The following is a 12,747-nucleotide window of genomic DNA, read 5'->3' as shown; positions in this document are numbered from 1 at the left end:
GGAGAGACGGCTCAGCGGTTTAAGAGCACTGACTGATCTTCCAGAGGTCCTGAGTTCAATTCCCAGCAACTACATGGCGGCTCACAAACATCTGAAATGGGGACTCAATTCCCTCTTCTGGTGTGTCTGAAGACAGTGACAGCATATTCACATACATGAAAATAAATAAATCTTTTTTTTTTTTAAAGTGGAAAGAAAGCACCTATATCCCAGAGGAGCTGCCACAGACCCATGCTGATCAGTTCTCTAAGAACAGGGTCCCATTCGCTGAGGTAGACTGTGAGCTTTATCGGGAGCCGTGGGGTGCCTGCGACAGCCACCAAAGCCGATCCGCTGATGGATCTATGGTCAGTCTATGACGATAGATGGTACTGTGCCTAGTAAAGCAGCGCACACAGGCCGTGCGTCGGCAGCTTGACACACCACTCAGATTCCCCGGATAGTTGGCTCTGACCGTAAATGTGTTGCAATGCGACTGGGTCAGCAGCTAGCATTCATGCATCATTCATTTTCACAAGTCATAGTCACAAGACTGTTTCCAGTCTACCAGTCTTGAGTACGCTGAGTGTAGTCCAGTGGGGCCTCTGGTAACAACCCGAGAGTGAGAACAAATACAGAAGGCTTCATAAAGGCAAAGCCTTAGTTAGGGTTTCTATTGCTGTAATAAAGCAGTGACCAAAAGCAACTCGTAAAAGAAAGGGGTTTATTTCGGCTTACAACCCCGCATTACAATCCATCACTGAAGGAAATCATGGCTCGAACTCAAGCATAGCATGAACCTGGAGGCAGGAACTGAAGCCGAGGCCATGGGGGAACACTGCTCACTGGCTGCTTGCTCTTTATGGCTTAATCATAGTCTGCTTACAGCAGCCAGGACCCCCAGCCCAGGGATGGCACCGCCCACAGTGAGCTGGCTCCTCCCACATCAATCATCAATCAAGAAAATGCACCACAGGTCAACCTGGTGGAGATGATTTCTCAACTGAGGTTCCCTCTTCCAAAACAAGTGACTTCAGCTGTATCAAACTGACAGAAAACTGGCCACCATGATTGGTTCGAGGTAACAGGTAAGCCTTCAATCCTGCTCTGGGTGCAACAATGGATATTTTTGTTCTGTGCGTCAGCAATGAGACCGGAAGTGCCTCAGCAGCTTAGCATTTCCATAAAGCGTCCACTAAGCCGAACCCTCCAAGTGAGGCCCAAGGACACAGAATAACTGTCAGGCAGCTTAGCTTCAGGGAGAAACAAAAACGACAGGAAAGAGAAAGATATTTTAGTCATTACAGACATCACTTATAAAATCTATTTAGTATGTGACAACTTCGTATGCACGTACAACACAACCCAATCGTCCTTCTCCCTCCTCCCGGTTATCCTTTCAGCTGCACTTTCTGCCTCAAGTCCCCTTCCCACTTGCATGTCTTAGCTTCTGCTCTGTGACTTGCGGGTTTAATGGGGGCACACTCTCACGGGCATGATTTAAGGCTATCTACTGGAACATGGATAACTCACCAAAGTTCACCTCACGGAAGACAATGACCTCCTCTCCCCCTGTGATGGCCATTAGATCCTCTGGATGGGACTCCAGGAGTCCATCCCCTTCTAGGATTGAACGTTTAGGGGTGGAGTCTTGTATAAGCCCCATTCGGACAGTTGCAGCTCTTTTGAGTTCATGAGCGCCTTAGATCCTCATTGTCTGGCTCTTACATTCCTTCTGACCTTGCTCCTTCACTGTTTCCTGAGCCCTACTATGGCGTGTGTAATGTGGGTGTCTCACTTAAGGTTGAGCACGCAGCAGTCACTTGCTCTCATTAACTGTTATGTGCTATAAAAAGCTTCTTTGATCAAAACTGAGAACTGCATCTTGTCATTTAGAAAATAAAAGTGCTTGTGAGCGCCCAGCCCTGGGTCTTTGACAAGGTCCACAGTACTAGGTGTAGCTGTCTTTGGCTACTTTGTGGGTTCTAATTTCCACCACCCTTCTTCACCTTTTCACCTTCCTAACACCAGATAGTAGTGAGAAAAAAAAAAAAAAGGATAGAGGGGGAGAGAAGAGATCCCTGAATAAAGTCAGGGGTCAGAAAACAGAAACATTATCATTAGACTACTTCCTGTCGATTAGTGTCATTGAGTTCTTTGGGGGTAACTTTGACCTTTGAAGTCAGGATATCTAATTTTCTCTTCTTGTTTTTTCTTTGCACATGACTTCTTAATAAACTCCGACAACCAACAACCCACCTACCTCTCAGTCCTAGCAATTATATGATATGGCCTCTGGAAAGTTCCCAGAATTCCAAACAGCACACAATCACAGAAACTATCTGCAGGTATTTGCAGGTGGCAAAACCACACCTCTGCTAGAGCTGGAGTCGTAGTCAGCTGCTGTGGACAGTCTGAAGCAGCCTCACATCCCTACACCTGGTATTAAAACAGAAGCACATACCTGTATTGTCTGTGGGTCTTTGTTGTTTTTGTTTTTGCCAAAGAAATTGAAACACCAAAGTTATCACTACAAGCAGGCATGAATTCACTACTATGAAATGGAACTCAGAGCCAACCAGAAAGCGATTGGTAACCCCTATAATGGTTGTACCACTGTTATTTCAGCAAGCATGCCCTGCTGGACAACTTGATGTTGTAGTTTGCAAAGTTCAAGGCTGGGAAATACCATTTCAGACTTTTCCTTCCTCCCAAATTGCATACATAGCAACTCTGGCACTATAAAGGCCTGCCAGCATCAAGGAAGCCTCCTGCTTGGTTCCAACATGGCTTCTCTATGCTCTGCAACCAAGGTGTGTGTGACAGTCATCGACAAAAGGGATGTCTTACCATCCTGTTCTGGTGGGCAAGCAAGTGCAATGGCCAACAACTCCTGGAGACTTATCTCATAATCAGGACTGGAATTTTTGTTTAGTAACCCAGGGCTTCTGGAATGGGAAGTAGAATTTTTTTTTAATTATCATTTGACAATTTCCTATATGCACATAATGGATTCTTCTCTCCGTTCTCTCTCACACCTCCCATCACCATCAGTCCTTCCCCACATTCTTGACTTTGGCTTTGTCCATGACCCAGGTAGGTTTGCCCAGGGCCATCTGTGTGATGACTGGATTGGAACTCTCTGTGGGAGCCTTGAGTGGCCATCCATGTGTATGCAAGAGGCAACGAGTCTATCAGTAACAAATACATCATCCCCCTCCATAGCTGACTCTGTGGGCTGCTCCTTATGCAGCTCCAACAGAGGTATCTACAGCTGCTTTGAGTCTGTGATTGCAATGACTGTGCCTTGTCCAGAAGATTACAGTTTGCAGCCCTTCTCCCTATCTTTTCTCCCATTCTTCTCCAGTGTTCCCTGAGCCCTAGAGAGTATCTGTCTTGTTCAGGGCTGGGCTGCATCTGTTGCTTGCTCTATGAGTCTGTATTCATCACTGGTCACTGGAAAGTTTTTTTTTTTTTTATTTTTAATTATTTCTGTGTATTGTTGTTGTATCTGTGTGAGGATGTCAGATGCCCCTGGAACTGGAGTTTCAGACGTTGGGAGCTGCCATGTGGGTGCTGGGAATTGAACTCAGGTCCTCTAGAAGAGCAGCCAGTGTCAGATGTAGATGACTCTCTTCAGGTTTCTGAGGGGCCTATACTATCATTTCCTGTTGGCTGCGATAGTTCACATCCCCAGCAGCAGCGTGAAAGGTTCCCTTTGTCCACATCCTCACCAGCATTTTTTAAATTGAGTTTTTCCTTTTTGAGAGTTTCACACACAAACACAGCATTCCTTCTCTCTCTGAGTTCTCCCCTCTTGGTTTTGTTTTCTTTCTTTCTTTTTTTTTAAATACAATATTCTCTTTTTAAGAGATATTTATTTATTTTATATGAATACACTGGAGCTATCTTCAGACACACCAGAAGAGGGCATCGGAATCCATTACAGATGGTTGTGAACCACCATGTGGTTGCTGGGAATTGAACTCAGGACCTCTGGAAGAGCAGTCAGTGCTTTTAACCGCTGAGCCATCAGTGGGTTTGTTTTCTTGATGACTGCTGCAATGGCTGAGGTGAATGAAAATTCTATGAAGATTAGTTTGATTTAAAGTATTTTCTTTTACATTTTTAAAATTACCTTTAATTATGTGCACTGGCATTCCTTCTAGGCTCTGCCCAACAGTAACCTGGCAACAGCTAGGTAAGCTTGAATTGCTATAAGAGAGACTGGCCCCTCTTCGATCTTTGCCCCTTCTCTCTCTCTCTTTCTCTCTTGTCTCCCTGACCCCATTCTCTCTTCCTCACCCCCCCCTATATTTTTCTTTCTCTACTCCCTTCTCAACTCCCCTTCTCATGCCTTAAATAAAGTTTATTCTATGCTATACCCATCAATTTTTGAGTTCTGTGAATATTTCATAAGGGTCCATAAATGCTACCCTGGACTCAAATAGTATCAAAAATTCAAAGAACATTTTATTCTGCAGAAGTCCAGCATACTGGGGTCTACTGTCTTCTAAGATGGAGATGCCCAAGTGAGTTCACAGGCCTGATTTAAAGCACATTAGGGGAACTCCAGGGTAGGTGACTTTTATCTTAATTTGTATGGTCTATCTCTAAGAACATTCCAGAACCATTACTGGAACCAGGGAGTCTGGAAACTTGCTGACCATTGCCATTGCCTCAGGCCAGGCATCTGGCAGCTTCTAATGGTAGGGCAGTTTCTGACTGAAGGACCCTAGGGGCTTTCGACAGCCTTACACTCAGGTCAAGGCTAGGCCAAATTCCATTCTCCACCCACAGTTCACTGAAGGAGCAGGAACATTCTTGAAAAACTGCAGAATGTACTGACTGATAGTCACCTGACCCTCTGGTCTCAGAGTTTGAATGCCTGTCACATGCTTGCTAGCCAATAGATTCAAAGGCCAATATGCTTAGTCAATAAGTTTAACTTAAAACCTTGCTGATGTAACCTGTACTCCTAAAAAGTATAAAAACTGCTTCTCTAAATGTAGTCCACCCCATTACACTGGACAAATAAACCTCTTGCTTTTGCATTGATCCCCGATCTCTGGTCTCATTCATGGGAGCCTCAAATAGGTAAGACTCAATTTGGGTCTTACATAACTAGCTGCCTAAACCTGGTTTTGTTTGTTTGTTTGTTTGTTTTTTTTTTTTTTTTTTTTTTTTTTTTTTTTTCAGTCACTGCTTGAGCTTGCCTGGACTTGCCCAGTTCTTGGAGACAGAGATTTTAGGTCTAGTCTCCTGAACTGCCATTTTGAAGCTTGTCATATAGTCAGCCTACCCTGTCTTAATTCTAGGTAGTAATCCTGTCAGACAAACAAATATATTTAGTAGGCTGTCTCCTTGAAAAGCTGCTTCCTTTTCTGTGATTTTAATGCAGGACGCAGATACTGGTAGTTGGTCTTATTCCCCAAACTGAAATACTATTCAGTAAGTCCTTGCCTATGAGTCTTCAAGTACTCCATTTTTTTCCAGTACCAATTTCAGCTTCAGCACATTTTTTTTTCTGAAGCATTTGGAGTTGGCTTTTTAGGCAAGGTCAGAGGGGAGTTTTGTTCCACTGTGGCTATCCAGTTTTCTCAGCCATGTTTGGAAAAGAGGCTGTCCTTTCTCTAATGTACATTTTAGCATCTTTCTCAAAAATCAGGTGCTGTCGCTGTGTGAGCTGATTGTCACCTGGCAGTTTTGCTACTGTAGCTTTAGATCACAAGAACTCAGAATGTGAAGGCCTGAAGCGTCAGGCCTGCTTTTGCTACCTCAGGGTCTCATGTGCTTCCTTAAGCATTTCAAGATGGTGCTTTTGTTTTTGTGAAGAGTGTGCTACCATCTTCATGGGTTCACACTGGACCTGCAGGTTTGTCTTTGGCAGTTTGGCCTTTTCAGAAGATTCCTATTTGAATTCTGGAACATGGGAGGCCTTTCAAGTCTCCCATGTTCTTGGTTAGGTTTACTCCAAGGCACCTGCTTTCTCAGTTGTGAAGAGGCCCCTTCCCTGATTTCTTTCTCAGCATGGTTGTTACCGGCGTATAGAAAGGCTACTGATTCTTGTATGTTAAGTTTTCTGTCCTTTTTCTCCTGTGTGTTCTGGGGAATTGAATTCCAGCCAGCAGATGTGACAGGAAGCACCTTTACTTACTGAGCCACCTCACTGGCCCACAACCTGCTTTCGTCCCACCCTACTTCTAAGTATTTATTAAAGGCACTTGGATCTAAGAGCTTTATCTGTGAAACTTTAACTTTCTCACTATCTGCTCCCCCCAACCCCCAACTGATATTCGGGCCAAGTTGGCCTTACACCTGCCTCTGCCTATCACCTGCTGAACTTACATCTGTGCATCACACCTGCACTAAACTTCATTTCCTTAAAGGACTCTGATAACAGGACTCCCTTGTAAGCTGTTCATAGTTTTCCTTCCCTTATCCAATTATGCTGACTTTGTAATTTGAAGCTCCAGATGGACTGTCAACTATCTGCATACTGCCTTTTTTTTTTTTTGTTTTGTTTTTTTAATTATTTTTGTTTTTAGAAGACAGGGTCTCACTGTATGGCGCCGGCTGGCCTGGAACTTGCTGTGTGAACCAGGCTGGCCTCTGCCTCCTAAGTGAGTGAGTGACACACACTTTGAATCACAGCATTAAGGAGACTGAGGCAGAAGAATCATAAAATGTCTGAGGATGACAGACAGAATCAACAACATAATGAGTTCAAGGTAAATATGGACTACGAGAGACTCTGAAAACAAACAAATGCTTCTCGTTTTGTAGTGTGCTAACCTATGCTACCTGAGCACTCTGAAACAAGAGTGCCATACCCAGGTGCCCTTTGACCTTGGACCAGAAACAGGAGTCAAAGTAAGACTTTTTCTTTATTTTGGCCTCACCCAGGCCATAGCGCTGTGGGTTAGCCACAGAAAATGGACTAATTTCTTTGTATGTGTGTGGCATGCATGCATGTTAGGTGTGTTTGCATGTGTTCCTTACTGCGTACACCAGGCTGGGCTCAGACTGGAGTTTTCTCTTATCTCCTTTTCTTGCCTCTTGTTCTGCCGAGGACATTCCTCCACAGTGAGCTAAGCTCTGGGTCATTTCCCCTGGAGCAGCTGTGTGCAGCTCTGGGAGCTCATGACCGTCTGAATCCTTTCCCCAAGCTCCATTCTACCCAGCAGTGCCTGACACTGCCTACAACACAGTCATCAAAGCGCCTGAATGGCTCTTCACTGTGTATGAGTGTGACAGGCCACACAAGTCTCTGTACCCCAGAGAGCTGCACAGCCATGCTCCCCCATCTTGAGCCCTCTGCCCTTCTCTGACCCCATGTTTCTTGAACTCAAGGCACAAAGATTTCTTTTCATCTTATTTTTGTGATTTCTTTTTCCCCCAACCAATCCCAAGATCAGAGAGGGTATCAGGCCAAATAAACAGTTGTCTAAACATCCAGGAAATGGCTGCGGTGGCTTTGAGCGTCAAGAACAACCTGGCCAGCTGTGCACATCTATGCTGGCTCCCCCTCTTCCATTGCCACGTCATTACTAGTGCTTTTGCTCTGTCCCTCCTCTGGACCTGCAGGCAGAATGCTAGTGACAGTGTGCAGGAGAGCTTCGATCTGCTCCTCCGTGAGCCGCTCTTCGCTCTCTTCTACCATCAGCTGGATCTCAACAGCGGTCATTGGCCTGTGATTCAGCAGCTGAAGCTTCTCAGCTTTGGTCAGCTTGTGGCTTTTCATTGCTGTGAGGAATTCTTGGACAATCTCTGGACTCTGGTTCCTACATGGTGTTTTTGATATGTATTTTAATGTGTCGTAGGTGATGGAGTTCAAGTTCTGCTGCCTGGCACTATGTTTGTTCTTCCCACTCTCCTTCCGCTGCTCTTTGAGATCCGTTAGTGACTGGAACACCTCATAGTTACTGAGCAGCGCAGCATTCGCATCCTTCACTTCCATGTTGCCTCTGCCTCATCGTACGCGAACGCTGGAAGAGAAGAACCTCACGTTTCGCCAGCACTGCTCGGCTCACCGGTTCTGTGTGTGTGCACGAGTGTGTGTGCCGCAAGGCACCTGCATACTGCCTTCTAATCACCATCCTGGGTAAACATCTGTGCCTTAGTCAAAATGAAGGTCATGTGGGCTGCACATGTGACTCGGCAGAGGACTTCCTACTTGCTGCTGAGTGTGAGGCCCTGGTTAAACTTCTAGCATAAACACCTTCTAAGGCTTCTACTTTATCATTTTTTTCTTTTATCCTCATTCTTTTTCCTTTCTCCTGAATGTCCTCTTTACTAATTAAACACTGCTTTAGCATCTAGTCTATGCTGTATGACAGACCGGTGCCAGGGGATGACGAATCACAGCTTGGCTCATGCAACCTGATGGGAGAAAAGAGAGAGAGAGAGAGAGAGAGAGAGAGAGAGAGAGAGAGAGAGAGAGAGAGACAGACAGACAGACAGACAGAGAATGAGAGAGGGGGGAGGGAGAGGGAGAAACAATAGTGACAACTCAGCACACTTCTATTAATTTTTCTTGTTTTATTTCTCAAAAACTGTCAAACAGTTAGTGAAAAGGTTCATTGGGTAAGGGTACTTGCTGTCAAGCTTGACCACCTGAGTTTGATATATCCAGTACCCAAATGGTGGGCAGAGAGAAGAGTGACTCATGGTGTTCTCTGACCTCTATGCCATGGTGTGACATGGGCTACCTCAGTAAATGAAAAAAACAAAAACAAAAGGGAAAGTCTATCAAGAATATAGGGACTGGAGAGATGGCTCAGTGGGTTGTTCTTGTTGTTCTTGCAGAGGACCTGTGTGGATTGTGTTCCCAGAAGCCACAAAGTGGCTCACAACCATTTCTCACTCCAGTTTCAGGGTATCTGATGCCTTCTTCTGGCCTTCATGGGTTCCAGGTATGCACACATACAAACACATACACACAGACACACCCCCACGTGCCCATACGCACATGCTCATGCATACATAAATGCACATACACATGCTCATACACATGCACCCACTAACACACACACAGGATCAGTGCTGGGGTACTCACTTCTATCACATAGTGCCCCTGCCACTCAGTGATCTTCACAAAAGTCAAAGACAATACTTTAATGAATTGTAATTGAGTATGACTGAACAGACTAGAGAAAACAAAGTCCCCTAGGCATCGAATCGCTTTACAACCTATAGCAATCAAGAGTCATTTGTTGCTCTCCTCTCTGAGACTCCTCCTTGTGGCTGTGCCTAATACTCACATGCTAGGGCCAGCTTGCTATTTAAGCAAATCTTCTAGTTCAGATTGTATTCCTTCTGCTGGGAACACTTTTTTTTCTTTTTCTTTTTTTTAAAGATTTATTTATTTATTATATATAAGTAAGTGTAGCTATCTTCAGACACACCAGAAGAGGGCATTAGATCTTACTACAGATGGTTGTGAGCCACCATATGGTTGCTGAGATTTGAACTCAGGACCTCTGGAAGAGCAGTCAGTGCTCTTAACCACTGAACCATCTCTCCAGCCCCGGGAACGCTTTTCAACAAATACACACAGAAACTTCTCTAAACATCGTCTCATGTAGGCTTCCTCACTGTACACTGAGGGTGTGTGATGCCCATGGTTACTCTTGGAAATGTGCTAACTAGTTTTGCTCTTACTTTGCCCCCCCACCCCCACATACAGACACCAGCCACGTTCTACAAATGTTACTGTCCTGTAAGGGTTAGCACACAAAGGTGTTGAAAACTGTTCAGGAGACATTAAAGATCACACGATTTGTGGAAGAGTAAATTAATTTTATTGACTGATGAAAAACTAAAGTCATAAGAAGTTTGGACAGAAAACAATTATCAAGTTCTGCTGGTATTCTGTATTTTCTTTTAACTTTAAGCCAAAGGAACATAAACTGTAGACTACGAGTGAACGAGCTGCTTTGAGCTCCTCCAACAAAAGCTGCAGTTTAGCCGTCGCACAGCATTAAATGGACACATTTCTGCACAAATGTGAAATCATCCTGTGCTGGCCTCCACGGCCATAATCACCTACACTGGTCGGGCTCGCAGTTCCTTTTCCCCTTCCTGCCGCCCTGTAAGGAGAAAATCACGTTACTGAAGATGCACAGTCTCAGGGCGGTCAGTTTATGAGCACACAAAATCAAAAGCATAGCTGTTTCCACTCGGCAGCTCTCACACCTTAACAAACGCTATAGAAAGTGATAGTTTTTATACAGATCAATAAGATCACAAATATCTCATTTCTTCAAAACCCATTTTTATCCCTAAATACCTTAAAAGTACAAAACAAACAAGATAGTTTATTCTTTTCATATAATCAGCAAATTTTTTAATTCAGTTTAGTTTTTTTGATAAACTATAATTCAAGTTCTGTATAGTTTCGTTCTTCTAAAGATTTATTTATTTCATGTCTGTGAGTGAGTACACTGCAGCTGTCTTCAGACACACCAGAAGAGGGCATCAGATTCCATTACTCTTGGTTGTGAGCCACCATGTGGTTGCTGGGAATTGAACTCAGGACCTCTGGAAGAGCAGTCAGTGCTCTTAACCATTAAGCCATCTCTCCAGCCCCTAGTTTTGTTCTTAATTAAACAGTATTAGAATTTTGAAAAGAAAATTTATTTTCTATGTATAGGTATTTGCCTGCATGTATGCCTGTGTACTACTTTCATGTCTGCTTTCCAGGGATACCACAGGATAGTCAGATCTTCTGGAGCTGAAGTTATAGAAGGTTGTGACCTGCCATGTGGGTGTTGGGAATTGAACCCAGGTCCTCTGGAAGAATAATTAGTGTTCTTAACCATTGAGCTGTCTCACCAGTCCTAGCAAAGAACTTTGATTTTCAGGCTGGGAATAAAAGCAAAACACTCATACACATAAAGTAAAAATGAATACTTTACAGGTAAGACTACAATAAAACTCTATTTCTAAGTAATATTAGGGCAGGCAGGCCCAGGCTCATCTGAAACCACAGCAGCCCCTAACTTCTTCCACCCTGTCTACTCCACAGCTCCCTTTTGCAGTGCCACACCAGTCTCCTAAGTGACAGAAAAAGCAGACCCTCCTCTAATATATGAATGCTATTTACTCCTGATCACACAGAGGGACAAAAAGATTTATTCATTTAGGGAAAAAGTGTACTGATTTTGTGGGAAATTAAATGTGTAAATGACATTTTAAAAATATTTTATTTCTTGTTAGTAGAAAAAAAAAGTTTAGACAACAGTCCTTTAAGGTAAATATCCACTGTGCTGAGGATCACCAGTGTGTTAAAATCCTCATCATACTTCTCAATGGTAACAATTACTAACAACACAGCTGGGATAAACATCATTGACAATGATACTGCCAATGTGAAAAATTCGACGAGATTAAAAACAAAACATGTTGGGATGCCTTTATTTCCAGCATGGTTACCCAGAGGCAGGCAGATCTCTCGTGAGTTCAAGGCCAGCCTGGTCTACAGAATGAGTTCCAGGGCAGCTAGGATTGTTACACAGAGAAACCCTGTCTCAAAAACCTAAAACCAAACCAAACCCAAACCAAACCAAACCAATCCTCCCCCAAACCAATCCAACTAAGAGACATACGAGGACTGCTTTCAGCATCTCATTGTGATCAGGCCACCCTGGAACTCGCAGAAAACTCTGCCTCCCAAGTGCTGGGATGAACAGTGTGACCATGCTAGGTTGGGTTACATAATTTTTATATTTTCTATGCTACCAGTGGCTTTTAAGCCTTTTTGTCCAAGTTTCACATTGGTGATTGACATATGTCTAAGTGTGTAAATCACATCTGACACATTTATTAATGGAAGACAGTGATTGCTTTCAGTTGTTTCATACAGGGAAAGAAGAGCTGAAATATCTTAAGCCTAGCAGAATCTAAAATACCATCAGAATAAGTGAATGCAGATAACATCGATGAATATAGCCCTGGGTGAAAGGTCACCCACTCTCAAGTCTCCACTACAAATCACTTGTCAGTTAAAAGGGTGAACATCTACAGTGGGGATAACTAGCAAGTGTAGCTGTTCCCATGTGACCAAATGGAGGAACCTGTGCTGGGTCACCTGTGTCTTCCTGTTATATGATTAGCAGTACACACTGTCTACATAGCTCTAACACACTTCCTGAATCACTTCGGTTATTATTGTGTGTACCAATATCTAGAATTACCTTTATATTTTTGAAATGTATATTATCTGGCCGATAACAAGGAGCTAGAAATGGTTCAGTGGTTAAGAACACTTGCTGCTGCTCCAGAGGACCTGAGTTTAGTTCCTAGTCTAGGTTGTGAGGTTCACAAGTGTTTCCAATCCCAGCTTCAGGGGATCCAACACCCTCTCTGGCCTCCACAGGCACAGCCCCCTGCCACACACAAATACACACACACAATCTAATTTTTCTTTTTCCCCCCTTTTTACAAAAATCATTAATTTTATCTAGTAAATAATTTGTGGCTTAAAAAGTAAAACAGCACATTCATTCTTTTACTATCTACTCTAAATGCATCTATAAAGAAAACATCAACATTTATAAAAACACACCTGGTATTTGGCTAATTCTGCCTGTAACACTTTCACTTTAGATCTTTCTTGTTCCAATGCAGCGTGAAGTGACGACACCTACAACCAAATAATCAGGAAGAACAATCTTTTAGCCTTTTTTGGAAAGTACATTAAATCTGAACATCTCCCCTGTGATGCTCTTCCTGCACTGGAGCAGGACACACTTGCTGGGAAGAATC

General features: G+C 43.6%; 2 protein-coding genes across 2 annotated transcripts in view; both read right to left on the bottom strand.

Moving 5' to 3' along the window:
• Positions 1 to 7,492: 7,492 nt before the first annotated feature.
• On the bottom strand, positions 7,493 to 8,067 carry LOC308424585 (DNA-directed RNA polymerase III subunit RPC9-like; the record flags this gene model as incomplete). Its single annotated transcript, XM_080921624.1, has 1 exon — positions 7,493 to 8,067. The coding sequence occupies exon 1, from the start codon at positions 7,937 to 7,939 to the stop codon at positions 7,493 to 7,495; it is 447 nt and encodes a 148-aa protein (XP_080777750.1). The 5' UTR covers positions 7,940 to 8,067.
• Positions 8,068 to 9,765: 1,698 nt separating this feature from the next.
• The window catches only part of GKAP1 (G kinase anchoring protein 1), a 29,102-nt gene continuing 26,120 nt past the window's right edge, over positions 9,766 to 12,747 (bottom strand). The window contains exons 11-12 of the mRNA XM_080913469.1: positions 12,548 to 12,625; positions 9,766 to 10,070 (exon numbers count right to left, since the gene is read on the bottom strand). Coding sequence (XP_080769595.1) covers positions 10,023 to 10,070; positions 12,548 to 12,625 — 126 coding nt within the window. The 3' untranslated portion in view covers positions 9,766 to 10,022. The remainder of the gene's footprint in view (positions 10,071 to 12,547; positions 12,626 to 12,747) is intronic.

Source organism: Micromys minutus (assembly GCF_963924665.1).
Source record: "Micromys minutus genome assembly, chromosome: 1".
NCBI classification, from domain to species: domain Eukaryota; kingdom Metazoa; phylum Chordata; class Mammalia; order Rodentia; family Muridae; genus Micromys; species Micromys minutus.
Note: the sequence above shows the minus strand (reverse complement) of the source record. Positions and strands in the feature narration are given on the sequence as shown.